We start from the raw sequence: 23,772 nt of genomic DNA on the forward strand, positions 1-23,772 counted from the left end.
TCATATAGCAAAAAGGATGCGGTGACACAGTTTTTAGCCCCACGGATGAAGTCCAGGGGGCTTATAGATTGGGTCATGTCCCTCCATTCACGATGATATCTCAGATATTTTGACAAAATGTCACTTGACCTCGGTGACCTTTGACCTCAAATATACATATTTGTCCATAACTCAGTAACCACAAGTGCTACACCCTTCATATATGGTATGATGGGACACCTTATGACGCCACATATTGTACCTCATTAATTATGCGCATATCTAATTTGAGCAAGCCAATAGAGCTAGAGGTCTGATTTTTGGTATATAGGGATAACTTAGCAACACAATTTTTTTACAAGATGTCACGTGACCTCAATGACCTTTGACCTGAAATATACATATTAGTCCATAACTCAGTAACCACAAGTGGTACACCCTTCATATTTGGTATGATGGAAGACCTTATGATGCCACATACTGTACCTCATTAATTATGCACATATCTTATTCTGAGTATGCCAATAGAACTGGCTGTCTGATTTTTCGTATATAGGGATAACTATAGATTAGAAATTTTTTGATCAAATGTCATATGACCTCTATGACCTTTTACCTAAAATATACGTTTTTGTCAATAAATAAGTAACCATAAGTGCTATGTCCTTTATATTTAGTAGGATGGGCGACCTTATGACAACACACGCTTTACCTCATTGATTATGCACATATCTAATTCTGGGCAAGCGAATCGAGCTAGATGTCTGATTTTTGGCATATAGGGATTAATTAGCAATATATATATTTTTTCAAAATGTCACGTGACCTTGATGACTTTTTACCTTGATTATACATATATGCATAACTCAGTAACCACAAGTTCTATACCCTCCAATTTTGATAGGATATTAGACCTTAAGATGTCACATCTTGGACATCATTTATTATCCACATATGTATTTCTTGGCTGGCCAATACAGCTAGAGGTCTGATCTATTTTCCTGATTTAGAACCATAACTTAGACATGCCTCATGTGTTTCAAATTGGGAAAAACAACATAGACCTATGTGCCCATAGATCTTAACATATATACTCCAGTGATACTTCTTAAAGACCACATTTACCTGCCCCATCAAGACTAATACTCCCCTATTTCAAGTGGGGACTATGTCATTGTCAATGACTTGTATCTGTGTAATTTCGATGATCAAAAATTAAATAGTCTGAGGTGTTTGAAAGATACATTTTTATCGTTTAAGGATAACCATTGGCAGCTTATTAATGGTAATCAGTAATTCAACACTATGCCTAATTTAAATACCACGTCAGGGATTTTTTCAAATACCCTTGTTTTCACACAATGGGTGACTACTATGGAATGTACATTATGGTGATTGTTGATTATTCGGTTCAATTCGAGTCAATTCACAAATACTCGTAAACTTCGAGAGGCTTTGTTTTTCAGATGCAAGGGAAATACCCTCACATTTTACCGTATGGGGCGAAGAAAATCTAGAATTTTTATTGAAAGTCATGCCTGTAGACCTAGCAAACTTTGTAAGTACCTGTAATGTTTTTTGTAAGAGAAAGGAATTTGTGTATAATGTTTAAGTATGTTACCGCTTATTACTCCAGTGTCTTGTAAGCCCTAGGGGCTGGGTGTGGCAATATAAAAGTCCACTCATGACACTTTAATAAATAAAGATAACTCTATTCTCTGTCTATAAAACTGGAATTTATCATTGACTCTTCGAATTTACATTAACCCCCTCCAAAAAAAACCCACCAAAAACCCAAAAACAACAACAACAACAAAAAAAAAAACAATCTGCATCACCAGATTTACAGAGAGTTTTAAGGGATACAGTCGTAGGAACTGCGCTCAATGGGACCCATACAACCAATGGCAACACTGTATCCAAGGCACGATGAGTTACAACATGTCTGTCATAATCTACATCGTATAATTTAAATGTTGCAGCTATGATGATGAGGTGCATCTGGATACATTGCTTGTAAACAAGAAACTCGCACATGCGCAGTACAGATGACTGTTTCCCTTAAAATTGACACAGATGTAGGTATAGGCCAAAATGACTTTCTAAATCGACCTTACATTTTCTACCAGTCCGAACCCTGTAGCGCCTCCCCGACGGGGGCATTTCGTATTGACAATGAAGAGGGTGAGTGCACCCATGATATTCTGATGTCCTTTTCTTTTCACTGTGAGTAATAAAGGCTTGATAACAAATTGCCGATGACCGAGCACTATTTTCTGCTGTTTTAGCAGTTAAAATACCATACCAGAGGTTAATATTAAAGGTCAGAACACTCTCAATAAGAGATTTGTGCACCAATTTGAGAACATTCTGGCAGACATTGAATGATTTAAGCTTTATTTGGAAGTGTAATCATTTTTGGGCTTATTGCCACTATGTAATCGGTGTTCACATCAAAGCTTTTCATTCTGATAAGAGTCAATTTGTTGTTGTTCATTTATCTCAAATCTACCGTGGCTGTAGGAGTGGCAGTGATTGTATTTTTCAATTTGACGATGTTGACAAGCAAAAAAAAAACCAAAACAAAAACAAACAAACAAAAAATTATACAGTGGTAGAAGACATGACCTTGATGTTACTTATACAAGTTTAAAATAAATAAATAAATAAATAGATAAATAAATAAATAAATAAAAATCTTAAAAAGCTAAAACAAGAATAACCCTTTAAGTGCTGTAATTTTTTCCCACCAAAATTTTAGTTCAACATTTTCCCAATTAATATGAAGTTTTCTGCAATTTTTGATAATTTTGCACCAAAGGGACATAACATTTCATTGGCTACAGCTTTTTATCAATTTTTTGCAGAAATCTCAAAAGAAAAATTGACTAGGGTATATTTTATAAAGGCGACAGAAATTGATTTTGGCACTCAAAGGGTTAAGGGGACTTGGCTGTCGGACTACACAGTAACATTTTCTGGATGTGCTTGATTTCAATAGGCTACTGTTCTTGTCCTGGGCAGTAGTCGTGCATGTCATACAAGGTGGGTAACCGAGTTTTGGCGCTCAGTCCGTCCAATGATTCAAAATACCACCACAGGGTCAACATATTGTGATCTTTCGTTTTTCTCCAATACCGGAAGTAGCCTTTAACAAGGTCGAGCAGTGCGGTGACATGGTGACCTTATAATTTACATAGTTTGGATCACAGAGCTCCTTTCTCCCTGCATGTTTTCCGTGGCTCTTTGGTAAGTAATTGTTTTTCCCGCAAGAGATTGAAAAATGGCTCGTAAAGTGGTTGCTGGGAAAGTTTCAATGAATGTACTGTTCAAAGCCAACAGCTGTATGGGTTTTCTTGAGTGCAAGGGAAGTTGGAGCACGGATTAAAACATAGACCCTCGAGAAAAACGTTTTTCTCGAGGGTCTATGATTAAAACATGCCTTACGCTTCAACCATGACCCTCCAGAAAAACTTTCGAAGATCTATGGTTGAACTGAGTATCCAGCCCAACGCTTTCGTGTTCATGCATGTCCATGCAATTTTTGTTTTTCCGGCGGACAATACACCAAGTGCATATATACGTACTGCCGGCTGCCTAAGCTTTTCAACACCGATCGGGCATATTCACAAAGCCGGATAGCGGAAGTACGTTGTGTGTTTTACTTGGAAAGCTTGTAGTACCGGTACCACAGGCGAACCAACAAGGAGTGAATTAACTGCAATAATTGTAGCTGCAAAATTGTAGCGCTACGGTGAGGCGGTCGGTGATTTTTGTTTTTGCGACTTCGCTCACACCGACCGCCTCACCGTAGCGCTACAATTTTGCAGCTACAATAATTGTTGCTGCGAAAACGAGCCCTGCCACTCCTTGACGTGTTCTGCTACCACTCCAATGACCAAGCTACCCGAGTGGCAGAGGCTATGGATTCGCAGCAACAATAATTGTAGCCTTGGTTGGTCGTGCCCTGGGGCTTGGGCTTCTGTCGTGCGGCTCACGCCTTGCCCCAACAACATGGTTGGGGCAAGGCTAGCTCTGCGTGGCAGGGCTGTGTGTTACCGGCGTCAACGGGCGTTATACGGTGGGAGGCCGTATAACGCCGGTAACACACAGCCCTGCCATGCAGAGCTTGGACAAGGCTCGAGCCGCAGGACAGAAGCCCACAAGCCCAACGGCAAACCAAGGCTACAATTATTGCAGCTAGGAGTGAATAGTATAAGAAATATATTGATATCACAATTTTAAAATATTATGAAAATATCAAATAGTTGTTGTATTACATCAACGTTGAACTTCATTTCTGCTCAGAATTTTTGCACATCCATGATATGATTATATTTCCCGTTATTGGAGGATTGTGAGTTTGAAACTCCAGCACGTAGCTGTGGGTCCATAGCTGTGGTGTTTTCAGGCGGGATTCCTGCCTTTTACGGGCTGCTTTTGACTTTTATGATTTTAACCTGTGGTGGCGGGGTTAAAATCGTAAAAGTTAATCTTAAATTGTGTAAGCTGTGGGTCCATAGCTGTGCATGCGTTTTCAGACGGGATTCCTGCCTTTTACCGGCTGCTTTTGACTTTTACGATTTTAACCCCGCCACCACCGTGGGGTTAAAATCGTAAAAGTCAAAACCAGCCCGTAAAAGGCAGGAATCCCGTCTGAAAACACCACAGCTATGGACCCACAGCTACTATAACTATAATGTCAGGGCAAATTAAAACATTGTAACCACAGATGATTTTCCGTTTTGTCTGTTTTGTAACTAACCCAGAGTTTGCTTGAGAGGAGATCTCACTATACGAGAACAAGGTAAATGGAAAAGTGCCCCTTTTACCTGTGATTGCAGTAGAATGGGTCTCAGGGACAAATATTTGGACTCTGAAACTTTTACAACTCTTTTCTAATCTACCACATGTGAGGACTCATTTTGATGATATTGGTGTAACAGAGCATTTCAGTGTCTTAATTTTTTGAAAATTTCATTTTTCTCCATAGAGTTAAGAAATGGATAGTGGTCGTTTTGAATTTCAAACATTGGTAAATCTTTGGTAACTTGTTTCTCTGGTACTGAAATTTGTACGATAACTCCGATGTTTATTTTTGGTTTTGGCAAGAGTGGTTGGAAGTTTGCTGAATGAAAGTTTCAGCAAAAGTTTAAGTGTTTCACTTTATTTTGAGGCGCATACTACCTAGCGTGTAAAACACTAATTTATTATGAGCCCATAAAGGCAGAAGTCACAGCTAATTATAAATGATAGTCTTTTGTTAACCCATGAATTAACTGTAAATTACCCATCTACTGTAACCCCATCAATTCTATCTTTCATGTTTATAGTGTATGCCTGTCGAGGCATGTCAAGTTGTGTGACTTCTTAAATTTGACTATTAATTGTACCGGTACATGTCAATGACCTGTTGGTAGCAGTTTGTCCACAACAACATAAAAATGGCTGCTTTATGCCATGTGTGTTCACCCATTGAGGAAAAATTGAATTTTAAAGTGTTTTTAAAGCATGGTCAGTCCTAAGATGTATACACATAACCTTCCTACTCCAAAATTAGTTGTCGTGCTCATATTCTAACCTCACATTCTTTCCTTCGTCAATATTATTTGGCCCAAACATGGGACTATGTGCCTGAGGGTAGGTGACCATTTGCCCGACGTAAGGAGGGCAAATGGTCTCCTGCCCCGAGGGTACATGGTCCTTTGTTTGGGCTATAATGTTTTTATTACATGCCTCTCTTACACAGTTTTCACTCAAAATATTTAGATTTATTGGCAAATGATAATCAAATGCTTAATTTCCATCTTAGACGAATATCTGTTAAAAATGGAACGATTTTCATCATCGAATGGTGCAGTGATCGATATATTTAAACTACTGTTATGCGGTTTATCAGTTTTTTCTGCCAAATTTTCAAAAACCGTATTTCCTGTGCAAAACATGAAATTTCAACATTTTTACATCAAAAAGTTGTCAAGTTGAAAAACGTTCTGGTTCACTTTCAGTCCAATGATGACTATGCGGCCCGCGACGTCATCAAAGAGGCATGTAATAAAGCAATGGTAACATGGATTCAAAATCTGTTCTTTACTCTTACGTTGCCATGGAGTTAGACTCCGACATCTCCCCACAATTGATATGTGAAGTAATTGAAATATTAAACAGAAACCAAAATCAAAAACAAAAATCTGTCTTTGAAGAGGACATATTTCATCAAATTTTGACTGATTTATATATCTGTTAATTTCAATACGTGATGCGTATAATTCTGAGGGAAAAAACTGACATTTTTATTAATGGAGTGCCAGTCCTTATACCGGTACATACCCTAGCTATGTTCATATGTTTTTAATTGAATTTTTTGATTAAAAAGAAAAAAGAAACATAATTTAATAGTTGCCAGTGGATTAATCCTACCATCTGTTTATGTCTGTAGCAGTGACTGATACTTGTCAAAATTCTATTTTTATTCCTTTATAGAACCTTATGGTTCATTTGCATTTACATTGATTCGTACAAAAGAAGCAATATTGCAGAAAAAATGCTTCATGCCGTGGCATTCTGCCTAGCTGTAGGACGAGTGAGCATCAACAAAGGCACGGTAATGAAATTTATGTTCTGTCTTCCTAGATATGTAGCAGTCTTTTGTACCTCACAACATTTCAACATTTATCCAAGAAACAGATGTTTTTTAAGATTACCCAACATTTCATATTCTCCATAAAGTTATATCTTATATTTATATATATATATATATATATATATATATATATATATATATATATATATATATATATATATATATATATATATATATATAAATATATATATTATATATAATATGCGGATGAATAAAATTGCACACGTCTACTGATCTGCTTGTATATTTTCTGTTTATTCTGTTGGTAATTTTGATACAACGTTTCGTCCTAAAAGTAGGACTTCATCAGGTTGAAGATCTCTACAAGGGAGAATACAGACAAATACAGAACAGTGTAAGGATAGTGTTGATCCTAATTAAATGCTAAACGGACTTTATAGGCTGAGTAAATTAGAAAGTTACAAAGGATATAGAATATGACAATTCTTACCGTTTATGTGTGGCGCAGATGGAAAGTGGCGATTCAAAATTGGCGGTAATGGTTATTTATAGTGCCTGTCCGAGGGCGCTGTGAGCAATTGTTATTTAAATTACTTTTAGCTAAGAATGTTGAGGCTGTTTGGTGACAATGTACCCAGTTTTGAAATCCAGATGGATTCTATTTTCTTGCGAAGCGTGTCATCTTGTTTATTTATTTTGATAATCCCTATTATTGAAACGTCGTGAATGGTGTGTTGATTTTCGTTGAAATGAATCGCGACGGGAGTGTTAGTTTTGAGTCTTATGGTTGATAGATGGTTATTGAACCTGAGGCGAAATTCTGTTTTAGTTTCTCCAACATACTGTTTATGCATCTGTTACATGTGATTAGATAAACCAGGTTTTTGGATTTGCAAGTAATGTTATGTTTGATGGTGTAAACGGAGTTTGTTACGTGACTTTGAAATTGCGTGGCATTAGTGGAGTACTTGCAGATGTTGCAACCTCTGTTAGAACCGCATTTGTAGAAACCTGTTGGAAGTTTTGACTGTTGTATGTCGCTATGGACCAAGAGGTCTCGTAGATTGTGACTTCGTCTATGAGCTATTATTGGTGGATTTGGAATGGCAGTTTTGCAGCGAGTTGATTTGTGTAAGATATCGAAGTGGGAATTGACAATTTGTTTGATGTTGGGGGGTGTGTGGGTTAAACGTTGTTACTAATGGTATGCGTGACTGGTCTTGTTTTGATTTATATTGTAGTAGGGCGTCTCGGGATATTTGTTTGGCGCGATGTATTTGATCATCTACGAGATTTTCTGGATAGCCACGTTGAACGAGTGATGCTTTCAGTTCATTTAAACGAACATCCCGCCAGTCATTTTTGGAGCAGATGCGGCAGGCTCCAAAATGACTGGCGGGATGTTCGTTTAAATGAACTGAAAGCATCACTCGTTCAACGTGGCTATCCAGAAAATCTCGTAGATGATCAAATACATCGCGCCAAACAAATATCCCGAGACGCCCTACTACAATATAAATCAAAACAAGACCAGTCACGCATACCATTAGTAACAACGTTTAACCACACCACCCCAACATCAAACAAATTGTCAATTCCCACTTCGATATCTTACACAAATCAACTCGCTGCAAAACTGCCATTCCAAATCCACCAATAATAGCTCATAGACGAAGTCACAATCTACGAGACCTCTTGGTCCATAGCGACATACAACAGTCAAAACTTCCAACAGGTTTCTACAAATGCGGTTCTAACAGAGGTTGCAACATCTGCAAGTACTCACTAATGCCACGCAATTTCAAAGTCACGTAACAAACTCCGTTTACACCATCAAACATAACATTACTTGCAAATCCAAAAACCTGGTTTATCTAATCACATGTAACAGATGCAATAAACAGTATGTTGGAGAAACTAAAACAGAATTTCGCCTCAGGTTCAATAACCATCTATCAACCATAAGACTCAAAGCTAACACTCCCGTCGCGATTCATTTCAACGAAAATCAACACACCATTAACGACGTTTCAATAATAGGGATTATCAAAATAAATAAACAAGATGACACGCTTCGCAAAAAATAGAATCCATCTGGATTTCAAAACTGGATACATTGTCACCAAACAGCCTCAACATTCTTAGCTAAAAGCAATTTAAATAACAATTGCTCACAGCGCCCTCGGACAGGCACTATAAATAACCATTACCGCCAATTTTGAATCGCCACTTTCCATCTGCGCCACACATAAACGGTAAGAATTGTCATATTCTATATCCTTTGTAACTTTCAAATTTACTCAGCCTATAAAGTCCGTTTAGCATTTAATTAGGATCAACACTATCCTTACACTGTTCTGTATTTGTCTGTATTCTCCCTTGTAGAGATCTTCACCTGATGAAGTCCTACTTTTAGGACGAAACGTTGTATCAAATTACCAACAGAATAAACAGAAAATATACAAGCAGATCAGTAGACGTGTGCAATTTTATTCATCCGCTATTACCTAACCACGCTACGAACAACACTGGGAGCTATCTGTACATCTCAAGTATACGTATATATATATATATATATATATATATATATATATATATATATATATATATATATATATATATATATATATATATATATATATATATATATATATATATATTTATTATTTTTTTGATAAGTATCCTTTTCTTATTTTTGTAGTATTAGTTCTTGACTATGTTCACCTTTGAGGGAATAACGTCAATAAAGTTATTATTATTATTTGTACTTGCTTACAAGTGTATCTATCTTTGATCACCAACTTGTGAAATATAACTATTGAAATACAGTATAGTACCAGTATACGGTATGTTCTACAGGGGTATATGAGCATATTTGTATGACCCTTTTTTTATAACAGAACAAACGTGATGTGATATATTTTCCAATCTCTTGTGATAATGCCAGTGACTAAAGGTGTTCTTTACCTAGTGCTTTATTTTGTTCATGATCACATTGTTTGAACCATGGTTGTTTCGTATCCAATCTGATTTACCCTTTGAGTGCTGTTGCCACCAAAATTTTATTGCAACATTTTTACCAATTTGTATGAATTTTTCTGTAATTTTTTGATAATTTTGGACCTAATGGACATCACATTTCATTGGCTACAGGTTGTAATCAAAATTTTGACAAAAATCTTGAAAAAAAATTGACTGCAGTATATTTTCTAAAGGTCAGTTTTTTACAACATTGTATCACAGTCTTTTTTTTGGATAGGAATGTAGGAAAAAAGACCTTAATACAATATTAGTGAAAAGACCGACCCTTCTCTACCGGTACATCCGCTTCTAATAAGATTTCTTCATATTCTAATTTTTGGTGACTGGAGTTGAAACGTATATGTGCCGATAAAAAAGTAGACATTGGCTAGACATACCAGTCAGCCCAATTATCACTTTTGTAAGCAGTCACAGGTGACTGCTGTAGTCTCTCTTTAACCTGTTCATCCCCATTGTCCTGTACACAGGTCCTTAATCACCGTTGATAAACATGTATTTGGGCCAAACCATTGTGGCAAAAGGGTTGAAATCACTGTGCGTGCACCCTTTCTCACCGGTTCACAGCCATTTAACCCTTTACCTGCCAAGTTCATATTTCACCATCAGGTCAAGTTGGTTGAAACTATTGTAAAGCAAAACATGTATTTTAACAAAGACTTGAAGATTTTAAGGTCCCTGAAGACAGAAATACTTAAAACACTATTTTTACAGACGAAAGCTGCTATAACGTTCAAATATAAAGCCATGTGAGTAAAATATGGTACATGTACATATGGTTTAGGCTCAATACAGCTAACTACTTACTGGGGTAGTGATAATCTAGCAGGTAAAGGGATAATGTAAAGAAGCTATCATTTCCTTCGGTATGTTGTTTGGTCCTTACAACACAAATCCCTATTTTATGACGTTGTCATACTATCCTAAACAAATATTGGGATAGAAGACTGTAAATATGCCATGCCAAAATTTAAACAATGTCACATTGTCACCCGCCCTCCCCCTTATCTCAAAGTAAACTGGTTTCAGCTCTCTATTGAAAGAATAAATTTTACTACAGTAACAGTTTAAAAGGGTGCATTAGGTTAGAAAAAAAATGTGCCTTGCTGGTAGACACTGGAGCAAGGATCAGCAACATTCAGACAGTTGTGTGAGCTGTCGGCAGTAGCAAAGTGTCGCATAATACACATCTTCTGTATTTTCTCCAGAACAGAAATGAGGTCATCAGTTTGTGACCCGACCAATTCTTGAATGTTGCTCAAGTATGTATGCTTAAGTGATACAGAGTGTTCAAAACACCACTTTATCTGACCTTACTCAGTGGAATTGTCAGACATGCAAATTTATCCATCACATCAAATTTTTAGTGTTTGCAGTTATGTATCTTTGAAAGGTTGATAGCGCGTACTGATTGGTTGTCAGATTGTCAATCCTACTACGGTATACACTTGCCAACGGGGTAAACACCACCAATTGCATTTAAGTGTATCGAAAAAAATTGATAAGAACAACAATAAAATGGATGTGGTACAACAGTAAAATAGGTATGGTCAACAATTGTTTATAACCATTTTTTGCTCACGTGTTTACACACCTGAGCATATTTCGCAGCGATGTCTGTCTGTCTGTCTGTCTGTCTGTCTGTGTGTCCGTGTGTCTGTCTGTCTGTCTGTCTGTCTGTCTGTTGGTCCGATATCTCAAAAACGGCTGGTCAGATCAGAATCAAATCTGGTACATATATTCAGTTAGCAAAGGGCAAGAACTGATTAGTTTATGGTGGGTGTGGCTTGCATACTTTTTACTCATTTGCATAATTAATGACTTTAGAAAAAACTGATATACATTAAAAACGACTACACACAATTTGATGAGATTTGCTACAAATGTTGATCACATCGAGATATATCAGCAGTGGGAACCATTGAGGGGTTACATGAAAGATAGTTGCTAATTTGCATATTTAATGAACTTTCCTAATTAGGGATATATGTCTGATTTGACTCGATCAAAATTGACCAAACCTAGTATGTATATTAAAGATACTATTATTTAACATTATTGAAAGTCATTAAGCGTTTTAACTTTAGCCAATTCCTAATTTGCACATTTAATGAACTTTGCTAATTAGGGATATATATTTGAATTGACTGGACCTACGTTGATGTAACTTGCTACATGTATTTGGAGCTACTATGATACAACATTTTTGAAAGTCTTTAAGCATTTTTACTTCAGCCAATTCCAAATTTGCATGTTTAATAAACTTTCCCAATTAGGGCTATATATCTGAATTAACTTGATTGTAGTTGTTGAAACTTGCTATATACATCAAAGATACTGTGATATAACATTATTGAAAGTCAAAAGACATTTTTACGTCAGCCAATTCCGAATTTGCATATTAAATGAATTTTCATAATTAGGGATATTTATCTGAATTGACTAGATCAAAATTGATGAAACTTGCTATGTACATTAATGACATTATAATACAATATTATTGAAAGTCATTAAGCATTTTCTCTTCAGCCAATTCCTAATTTGCATATTTAATGAACTTTCCTAATTAGAGATATATATCTGAATTGACTTAACCAAAGTTGACAAAACTTGCTACATATATTGCAGATACCATGATACAACATTATTGACAATCATTAAGCATTTTTACTTAAGTCAATTCCTAATTTACATATTTAATAAACTTTGCTTATTAGGGATATATACTGGGATTTACTTGATCAAAGTTGGCGAAACATGCTATGTACATGGATGATTATACCAGGTTAAAACAATATCAAAAGTCATTTCACATTTTCATGTCAGCTAATTTATAATTTGCACATCTAATCAGCTTTCACAGCTCGGCATATATGGCTTGAAGGACTTGGCCAATGGTAATTACGCTTGCTATATAAAATGGTGATACAATGACAGCAGTCAAAGAACTTTAATATTTTTATTTCAGCTAACTACATATTTGTATACTTCATGACCTTTTAGAATTAATCGGCGGTGATTATTGCTCATTATGTTAATCATAACACTTTCAATGAAGTTGCAAATATGTGGCAAAGGTTCAAATTTACACATAACCGGTATATAATGAAACACGTGAGCATTTTCAGTTCATATCTGGTACTACATGTAGGAAAGATTGTATCACATTGCACTGTGCAGTTATCAGCTAGGCGGTAGTAGAGGAAGTTGAAACATTGTCTAGCAGGACTAGACCAGGAGGTCAGACGCAATCAAAACAACACCACCTGATCCACAAACGCCCGCACTGGCGTCTGACCTCCTGCTAGACAATGCTTCAACTTTTGCAGACAGAGTTGATTCACATTGTCTCTGTATGTTATTGTTGAGAAATGAATAAAAATGTTGACTAGAATTCATTTGTCAACAGAAACAATATTGAAGGCAGTATTTTTTCAGGTCTAAAAACTTGTGCTACGCAAAGGTGTTGCTTCTTGCAACAAAAATGTTGAGAATACAGTCACCATTGACTGCTATTGTGCCTTCAAAGAATGCTCAGTCTGCACCACATGGTACAGTCATTGTCCTGTGAAATATTATTACTCAAGGGAAAATGCGCCTGACATTCATACGTGTTGTTAAAATTATTTTGTAGTTTATGCATTTCATGCATTTAAATAACCAAAAAACATGTTTACAACATGATGTTCATTAACACATGAATGCAAGTTTAATAATTGGAATTCAGTCAAAATTCAACAAACAGTGATAACACAAAACAAAGAGCTATTTTTATGCGTGTGACTGCACGTATTTAGAATTAGAGGAGACAAAAAAACAGCATTGGTTAAAAGTTTTCCATTGTCGTGTTAGGTTTTGACGGTGTCATAACATGTACTGATACTGCCACTGTGTTGTACAGTCTTCAAACACCTCATCCAACGTCCCAGCCGTCACATTCTGATGTTCAGGTGAGAGTCAAATTTTCACATCGCATTGCTGCATATCTGTGTTTTACCTTAAAACCTATGTAGAGTACATAACCTTTAATTAACACTAAAAAACAGAAATTGATCAGTTTCTCGTTCAACAATTTGGACAATAGAATTCCATATTCTGTGCATGCTGTGTTTGATATTTAAGATGAAATGCTCCTCAGGAACAGACATGCAGACTCTTAAACTTTTGCCTTTTGGGTCTACAACTTGTGGGCCATTTTGAAGCTCATTGAACATCTGAAATTTTCACCTGTTTATTTTTAGGGAAATTGAAAATTTAATTTCCTCCTGTAAGAGAGAATACAGAGATGGCAGCCATTTGAATTTCAAGTGTGGGAAAATATTGGACTTGTTTCTCTGGTACCAGATTTTGACTTAGGATTTCGCAAGGGAATAATTAGAGGTTATAAACGGCAAGCGAGGATATTTGGTTGCGGATATAAGACCTCTGGGGTGAAAATTAGCATATTTGGCGGGAAATAATCTCAGAGCGAAGCGAGGTGATTATTTCACCCAAATATGCTAATTTTCACCCCAGAGGTCTTATATCCGCAACCAAATACCCGAGCGCACCGTTTATAACCTCATTATAATATGCTAAAGTTAAAAACAAGTGGGCAGTTTCGTTATTTAGGGCCGAAGTTGGAACGAGAGTTCAGGAGCGCTCAGCCTCATACAAACTCTAAAAAAGAACGTTTCAGAACGCGCGCGCGTGCACAGTTGAATTCATAAAATACGGTTACGCAACGCATCGATATCGCGAGTAGACATCGAACTTGAAGAATTTTACTTAAAATAAAACGCTCAAAAAACTTTAAAAACTCATGTTGTTGTTACATAGCCTCCGCTCCTTACAGAAACTCTTCATTTGTTTGTTTGTCAAGCTGCACTAGACTAAAATTTAACAATCAAAATCAATCTGAAGCCATAGACTTGTCCAACATTATGGCGCGTTGAGCTCTAAAGTTGGCGTTCGAAATTTGCGCGAGCTCAAAAATGTTACGCGGCGCACAGGTCTTCTTGTGGAGAATATAAACCCCGGCTCCAGCCAATCAGATTGCCGGATTCCAGCCAAGCACATTATAATGAAAAATTTCCTTATAGAAAGTTGACCTTTAAAGGCAAAATGCACTGGAGCTTAAGGCAGAATTCACCTTGGAGACAGATATTCGGACTCTGAAACTTTTACAATTTTTTTTCTGATCTACCACTTGTGGGGGTTCATTTTGAAGCTCTTGATGTGAGAATACTTTTCACCATCTTAGCATTTTTGAAATAAAAAACCTTACGTTTCTCCATAGAGTTAACACAGGTGTTTTGGCAAGTTTAAATTTCGCATCTCAGTAAATGTTGGGTAATTTGTTTCGCCAGTGACAACATTTGTATGATGACCATCAATTTTTTGTCCCCAAAGGACACCTTCTGTGGGGGACTTATAGGTTTGGTCATGTCCGTGCGTGTGTGAGTCTGTGCGTACGTCTGTTCATGCAGATATGTCAGAGATGCCTGGAGTGATTTCATTCAAACTTGGTACAACGATTACACCTTATGATATACAGGTACATATGCACATCAATTTGTTTTGTGATGCAATCCAATATGGCTGCTGTGCAGCCATTTTATTACGATTTTTTTCATGCACCAGGCCATAACTTGGGCACTCCTCAACCGATTTTTTTGTAAGTTGGTACATGGACATCGACCTACCGGTTTATTGTACATATGCGTATCAATTTGTTTCATGGTATGATCTAATATGGCCACATGGCGGCCATTTTGTTACAGTTTTTTCATGTCCTGAGCCATAACTGAGGCACGTCTAAGCTGATTTTATTCAAAGTTAGTACAAGGACATTGACCTATGTCACACATATGCACATCAATTTGTTTGACAATATGTAGCAGGAGAATGTCAATTATTGAATTTTCGTAATTAGGCTGATATGTCAAGAAATACTACATCAAATTTCGTGAAACTTGGTACAGATGTTAAGCTCACAAAGAAAACAGTGAATAAAGACATTTATCAGTGTCATGTTGGTTAATTTGTAATTGCATATGTAATGAACTTTCCTAATTAGAGTGATATGTCCACAAATACTACATTAAATTTGATGAAACTTGCTACAGATGATGATCTCATAGTATTATAAATACAATGCAATGACACTTAGCGTTATCGCTCAAATTAATTGCTAATGTGCATGTATATTATGGATTTTTGTTTTTAAGTGAACGCCTAGAAGCACTGCCTCAAACTTTATGAAACATGATACAGATGATAATCTGTCCATGTTATCATAGGATGCAAAAATGTTTGGCAACATCCTTTTGATTAATTACTAATTGACTCATTTAATGACTTTTAGTAATTAGGATGGCAGTCTACATTGTTTTATGTTTTCACCACCACGGAATTCATTCTCAGTCATTAAGCCCCATCTGTATCGCAGTATTTTTAATCACAGACCTAATTAATGAAGAGGACTCTATCCTCTCTGAGGACATGTAATTAAAGTACCCATTAACAAGTGGGGACTGTGTCATCAACGGTGATATGTTATTTTTGATTTTGAAAGAGAGTGGTTGAAAGATTTCTTGAAAAAGTTTGAGCAAAAGTTGATGAAGTCTTTCACTTTGAAGCACAATTACTACCTTAAGGTTTCAAGGTGCAAATGGCTTAACCCTTTCACCACCATGGTTTGTCCCAAATCCATTATTTTCTACGGTAAAGTTGGACCTGTACACAGGGAACTGGGGGTGAAAGGGTTAAGGAGGTTTACAGGGCTTGTCAGAAATATGTAAGAGCCCAGTTGTCAATAATCAGTGTTTGTTGTTACGTTTGACCCCGCTGGTGTTTTAATCCATTTACCACAATGTGTCTGTTTGTTGTCTTTTTTTTCAGAAATATTTCACAGTTTAGGTGGCAGCAAATGCACAGCAAATAATTGTTTTTAGTAATTTTTATTGTTTAGAAAAATGATGGAAAGTATATTGTTCATGGTTCCAAGGATCAAAGCAGATAGTGAAATATAGTCACTTTGGAACGGTCTTTTTGAAACCGTTGCGACGTTTCGATCCGACTACAACGGAGCTTGATCACGCAATGATGTTAATTATTCAGCGTTAATATGTCTCTGTAACTGGCGGAATAATATGTCCGTAAATTTATGGTAATTGATATCCTTGGTCTCTATTCATGATTGGCCTCCGTTGTTACAGAGACATATTAACGCTGAATAATTAACATCATTGCGTGATCAAGCTCCGTTGTAGTCGGATCGAAACGTCGCAACTGTTTCAAAAAGACCGTTCCAAAGTGACTATATTTCACTATCTCCTTTAGAAAAATGGTTTTGCTATAAATAACAGGAGTGCTTGTGTTTCCAAAAACCACATTGTGAAGGCTCAGTCTCACAGCGAGAATGAAAGCCTATTTTGTTGACATCAAAACTTGTCGTGTTTTCACATATTGATTAAAATCTGCTCCAGCAAGTTCACTGTGGTTTTGCTATACGGTTGTTTCACTGAACTTTTCCACCACCATGGTTTGGCTCAACCCATTGTTAACACAGGTACATGCAGACTCTTAAATAATTCCTGTCTGTGACACTGGTGATATGATTATGTACCTGAAATTTCTCTGATGACCAGTGTGCTAGAGCGCCCTCACAAGGTCAACATCAGAAGTCACTACACAAGGTGTTGACTGGCTCTAAAATTTGTCAGATGAACAGTTCACAAGAATAAAGTTTATCACAATTATAACCACAGAGATACCGTATATGCTGGTTTGCTACAAAAATGGGTGTAAGACAGGGAGACAATTTGTCACCCTTTTTATTTTCATTCAGTTGAGCTTAAATCATTGAACAAAGGTATTTCTATTGATGTGTATAATGTCTGTATATTGTTATATGCAGATGACAGTTTTAATTTCTGATAATGAAGTTGATATGCAAGCAATGCTTGACCATGTCAGTAAGTGGTGCTCCAAGTGGCGTCTTCTGATTAATTGTAGTAAATCAAAAGTTATCCATTTCAGGAAAGAAACCATGATAAGAAGTGTATTTGATTTTCATCTCGGTGTTAATTCAATTGAGTATGTTCAGAAGTATAAATATCTTGGGGTCATATTAAGTGAATTCTTAGATTTTTCTGAAACCTCTGCGACTTTGTCTCAAGCTGCCAATAGAGCACTGGGTGCTTTGAATTCAAAAGTGAAAATTTTGAAAAACTTTGGGTTTGATTCTTACACAAAGTTATATCATGCATGCGTTACCCCTGTTCTTGACTACTGTTCATCAGTCTGGGGCTTTGGAAAGCATGATAAATGTGATGTACATGTGTAGTCCAAAACCGTGCCTTGAGATTTTATTTGGGAGTTCATAGGTTATGGGAAAAATTACAGCACTCATAGGGTTAAACTTATGAGTGTTTTTTGATTCATGAATTCAACAAACATGTACCGTACAGTGGCACAATAACAAGCAGAAATAATAGTTGCCAGGTCTGAAAGCTTGTAGTCTAGGATCTGTCCTCAGTTATGGTGCAATCTACACTATCACCTAGGTTTCAGTGACAGCATAGTCTTTAGACTAGAAAGCATGTGATGAAAATTTTTCAATCACAGTAATGGAGTGAAAGTGGCACAATGTGTTTTAAGTGGTGGTAAATTTTTGATTTTCAAAAAACAAAGACTTTGAAAATGTTTCATAGTCCAAGAGCTTTGAAGTGAGCCGCCAACCAGTGGAAGATCAGAAAAGAATTGGAAAACTGAAAGTCACACTACAGTTTCTGTTCCTGAGGCACATTCTAACTTAAATGTATATATTGTGAATAATTATTTTGGGAAATCCGTTACTGGTTTTGAACTATTTTCAACGTATTTACCTTTGATTAATCCAAATGTTTGCGTATGAAAAACTGACTTCTTAGCAATGGATGGATGCTTGCTGTTGGGGAAGAAAATCTCTTGACACATTTAGATTGTTAAGGAGGGGAGTTTTTTAATGACCGAAAAAAAAGAGAAGAGAGAGAGAGGTCAATGTGTTTGTCTGTCTGTCTGTGTCTGACTCTGTTATATAAATTCCAGTATATTTATAACTGAAATGTATTTTTGAAGTAATTTGTATAATTTGTGTTATTATTTACAATTATCTGCTTTTAGCATCTAGCACTGTAAAATATATATAAATATATTTATTTACATATATATATATTTATATATATATTTATATATATATATATATATATTTATATATACTGGTGTGTGTATATATATATATATATATATATATATATATAATATATATATATATATATATATATATATATATATATATATATATATATATATATATATATATATATATATATAATATATGGGAAGTAATATTTACGGTCTTGAATTCTGGTTGGACGTCTGTATCAGTTTTAGCTGAGTTGTTATTGAGTTTTTAGAATTTATTTTAATATTCATTCTCTTCCCTAGGTAAAAATACATACAATTATTATATCCAGCACTGGTCCTAACTTGACTGGCTCATGTAATTCTATGGACCAATGTCGTGCTGTGATATGTACAGGTACTAGGTAATCGTGAGAGCAACTGTTAATGTAAACAATGATATTATTTTGAGTGGCCCTGAGTACAATTTGCATACATTAATATGCAAATATATGTTAATGAGGTGAGGGATGGGATAGAGGCTGTACAGTGCATATGGGATTTAATAATTTGAAATATGGTGACCGGGGGAGAGCACACGCCTGTCATTGCATAGGGCAATTGTTATAGTGAGGTGACAGCTGTGGCTATCCAAATCTGCTCCGTCCTACATGATGATGGCGGAAAAACAAGGATTACTGGAATCCGGTACAAAAGGCAAGTTTGTATTACCATTCTCATATTTCCCCTTTTTGCTTTTCCTCATTTCCAGAAAGTCTTCCGATGAAAAGGACAGGGTGAAAAAGTTACTTTTGAGGATATTGGGATAGAATGTTCTCTTGGAGAAAGAATAATTCATTTGGAAAGTGGTCACGGAATGGATCCAGATCACTTGTATATTATCAGGACCTGAATGAAACCGTTGGCCTCGGTGTGGGTCATGAAAGCGACGAAAACGACGACGAATGGATAAGTAAGTAATGTGGATTCGTACGGAAATATGAATCCAGAAGTGAAGTTCCCTCATTTGGCCAGGAAATTATTGTCCGTTGATGTGACTGTGAATTCATTGTCATTTGCCCTGGTAGTGGTTGTCTGCCGGTGACAGTTTTAAAGACAATATCCACTGTCTTTGTTTTGTTGTTTTTTTCTAAGCTGTATGGAATATTCCATAGCATTGGTCATTGTGTAAGGGTGGTACTGTAAAGAGATCACCATATTGCCGATTGTTCAAACTGAGGTTGAAATGTGAAAAGGCAACAATGGTGTATTTCATAAGCAAATGAAACAGAAAAAAATGCCAAGTTATGTATTTACACATATTTCGTGATTGTCAACTGTAGGACATAAATAATAAGCATACTGGTACAATAGAATAGAATCTTTCACAGTTTGTTGGTCATGTCATATAGCCATGTACTGCCCTCATGTCGTGTGGCTGAGCCAAACAAAATAACTGAAGATCTCAAGTACTTGAAACTCTAGCGATGGACGTTTGTTCTCTACACTACGTGTTTGGCTTTAACTTATACAACACATGAGCTTTCAGTAAAATCAGAAATTTTGCCATTTATTTACGTAAAGTCTTTCATAGACGAAAGAAATGTGTCCGCATACTGTCTTAACTTAATAACTTTTGTTACCTTTTTCTAAGTGAAACACGAATAAAATTGTACAATAACTTTATTTGCTGGCTGTGCTATATTTTTGTCACTGGCCATCTCCTGTTGTGTATTTTGTTCAGCTGAAACCTACCATGGGCTGAGGCCTTGTACTGAAATAAAATGAAATGAACTGAACTACGTGTTTGGATAGGGACTGGCTAAGCCAGACTGTGTTAGGCAACATGAAACTCATACCGTGCAGATGTGCCATACAAAATGCTTTATTGTTCAAAGGTATTAATAGTTGTAGTTGTAAATAGTCTAGTACCAATTTATCCACTATAGGCAGCTACACAATATACCGTATATTTGTAAAATCGTACGGTCTGTAGAAGTACTTCCAGTGTTGCAGCCAGAAATTTTAAACTGGGGACATTGTGTCCTACTGCCAGTTATTTTGGGGGACATTTTGTACGTTTTGGTAACAACATGCATCAATTGTCAATCAAATGTTACATAATTTTTGTAACAAATTAGTTTCGTAAAACAAAATTCAAGATACTGGGACTGCATCGCTATGCTTCTGAATTTCATTAAATTCAGTATACCGTACTATCTGCCTCCCGTCAGAGCTCAGTCCGACTACAAGCAAGTTGTGATATCAAGTGAAACATTTTAACTACCCAGTACAAGTAATAACAGCTCTGAAAGATAGTAAGTAAATGTAAGCCGCAAAACAATCATGCAAAACAGATATTATTTGCAGACTACATCCAACACAGTCGACGCATGAGTGTGACTAAAGATTGCGAGAATGTGGGACAATGGGCTCTGTTTTTGAACATTGTCGCAAGGGCGAGTCCTGGCTGCAACACTGGTACTACTTCCACATGTATACGTGGTTTTCATGAAAGAGTTGAGAAGGGTGAGAAATGTGAAGTCGAAATCAATCAATCAATTAATCAATCAATCAGTAAGTGGGCTAAGATGTATGAAGAGCTGCAACAAGTAGATAAATATATAAATAAACAGACAGATAAATAAACAAAAATAAATACCGGTAAATAAATAAATGAATAAAATAAATTGAGAAACGAATAATAACAAAAACATCATGAGTTTTGGAAATCACTGAGAAATGTTTATAAAACTGTTTTAAAATGAGATGATTTTCACAACTGATGTGAAAATGTCATATACTTTTTGTGGTCTTAAAGCCACCACCCCTTGCTTTTCAGTGGGAAAGTCCAACCACACCATGTAGAGCATTGAATCAAGAACTCCTGATTCGGTTGAAACCAGTAGATGTAGGGTAGAAGTGTTTGAAGGGAGGTAAAAAAATGTGTGATTTCATTGAAACTTGGATGGATAATTTTGCAGAAAACTTACACATTCATACATTGGCGATTGGCTGACAGGTGATATGGTGGGACAGACTGTATCTAGTTTCCATAGCAACATGGCATTCGCTGGGCAGAGACTAGGTTAATAATACCATATTATGGGATGTTGACAGGGAAAAACTGATCGGCTCTAGCTTCATCTGGAAAAGGTATTTTCAGGTTTTTAGTTCTTGAGAATTACAAAGCATTTAGAGCTGTGAAAATTAATGTGGTACAATGTATATCGTATCATTACATAGTTGCATTCCCCTCCTTGTGTAAATTTACTTTTTCAACGTGTAGGTTTTACTATTATTGCTGGTATCTCGTGAGAACAAAAATGAATGGCACCATGAATTTTGACAGTTAAATTATCCATAGGGATAATTTTTGACTGATTCTGACTTTTGACTGATTCCACAGCATGCAACAGGGAAGGTACAAGAAGTATGGCTATAGTTTATTCAGATGTACGGTACTCTTAGTGTGAATTTTGCAATCTGATAACTGCCTGCCTTGTTTGGGACAGGTTACAGCTCAACTTGATGAAAAAAAGGTCTCATCGTTTGAAAAAGTTATTGTTAGCCATCATGGAAACATAATAGTGAACATTTAGCTCATTGTATCAAACATGTGGATGACTTGTGTAAACAGCAATAATAATGCGGTTTTCAAATCTGCTGCAGTGTGTTTTAGCATAAGCTTGTTCTGGTATACCGGTATATCAACTTTCAACATAGAATGTTCGCATGCTTGTATTGATTATAACTTTATTCGATGTTGTGGTAGGGTTGAATTGGCCGGCAATCTCAAAACTGTGGTTTTCCGTTGAGTAAATTTCCGGGACAAGGAAGCTTTTTCTAAACCAAGATCATTTCCCCTGAAGGTAGAATTCACCCCAGGGATAGATGTACATTTGATCTCTCAAATTTTCAGTTTTCCTGGTCTGCCTCAACTCAGTATGAAGCGTGTGGTGTACCGGTAGATGAAGATTTCAACATCTTGTTTTTGTCAAAATTACAAATTAATTTATTTTCATTAAGAAATTGCGGCCATTAATTTCAGCTTTCAGTAAATTTGGGCAGTACTTTTCTCTTATTTGAAATTTTTGTATGTTATTTTCTGATTTTTAATAGCTCATGTTTGGTATTTATATAAATACCAAAAAGTGAGTCGGTGGCGTCTGTATGTATGTATATGGGTATGTATGTGCGGATGTATGTCCGTCACATGCAAAAGCTCCCATACCACCTAAGCTACCATCTCAGTATTTGGTGTACAGGTAGATGCAGGGGTTGAGATGTGACATTGTTCAAATGAACAAGTCAGTGTCAAAAATGTGCAAATGAGGTAAGAAAAAGAGAAATTCTGCAAATGTTTAGGAGTGGTGGCATGCCAATGACTGAAACAGGATACTCCGCTAACCTTGAGTCATTTCCTGTCATTGTTTATGAACTGTTACATATTAACAGACCTGCTCTAACTAAGGGACGGACCATTAGATCTTGGGAGGGGGTGATCACAATGAAATTGTGAACATTTTTTTTTACAATTGTAAATTTCTAAAAAAAATTTTTTCCAAATGAGAAAAGCTGTGCTATTTTTTTTTTCTGAGTAAATTTTCAGATTCATATTTTTTTTTTAGTTCGACACTGTCTGAGGATACAATTTACATCCATATCACTAGCGCAAATAAGATTGTGTGCTGTAACTACAACATACATATGGCCCTGTGATTTATATTGCTGATAGATTTTGCGAAATGTTGCAGCTCATCTTTTGACAAGCTGAGAATCTGTTTGCAAAAATTGTGGTGAAATTTCAATATTTGTGTTTTTAGGACAATTTTTGCCCTTTTATGATCAAAACATCTATTTCTCTGTAGCAACATGTCCAACTTTTGTAAGTTGTTGTTTTTCTGGTTTAAATATTTCTTGTTGTTTTTCTGGTTTTACTGTGCAGAAATCATTGTCATAACATCAACGTAGAATTTTCCTCCACTGAACAGATAGAAACA

At 36.1% G+C, this 23,772-nt stretch overlaps 1 protein-coding gene across 4 annotated transcripts in view; it reads left to right on the forward strand.

Moving 5' to 3' along the window:
- Positions 1-3,123: 3,123 nt before the first annotated feature.
- The window catches only part of LOC139124442 (endothelin-converting enzyme 1-like), a 47,496-nt gene continuing 26,847 nt past the window's right edge, over positions 3,124-23,772 (forward strand). Inside the window, exons 1-3 of one of the 4 annotated variants that reach the window (XM_070690576.1) lie at positions 3,124-3,228; positions 6,463-6,583; positions 19,542-19,742. In XM_070690576.1, coding sequence (XP_070546677.1) covers positions 19,601-19,742 — 142 coding nt within the window. In that variant the 5' untranslated portion in view covers positions 3,124-3,228; positions 6,463-6,583; positions 19,542-19,600. Of the gene's footprint in view, positions 3,229-6,462; positions 6,584-13,432; positions 13,573-19,329; positions 19,487-19,541; positions 19,743-23,772 lie in introns of those variants that run through there. The other 3 variants (XM_070690578.1, XM_070690577.1, XM_070690579.1) reach the window with 3 other exon arrangements.

Source organism: Ptychodera flava (assembly GCF_041260155.1).
Source record: "Ptychodera flava strain L36383 chromosome 23 unlocalized genomic scaffold, AS_Pfla_20210202 Scaffold_24__1_contigs__length_23054250_pilon, whole genome shotgun sequence".
Classification (NCBI taxonomy): domain Eukaryota; kingdom Metazoa; phylum Hemichordata; class Enteropneusta; family Ptychoderidae; genus Ptychodera; species Ptychodera flava.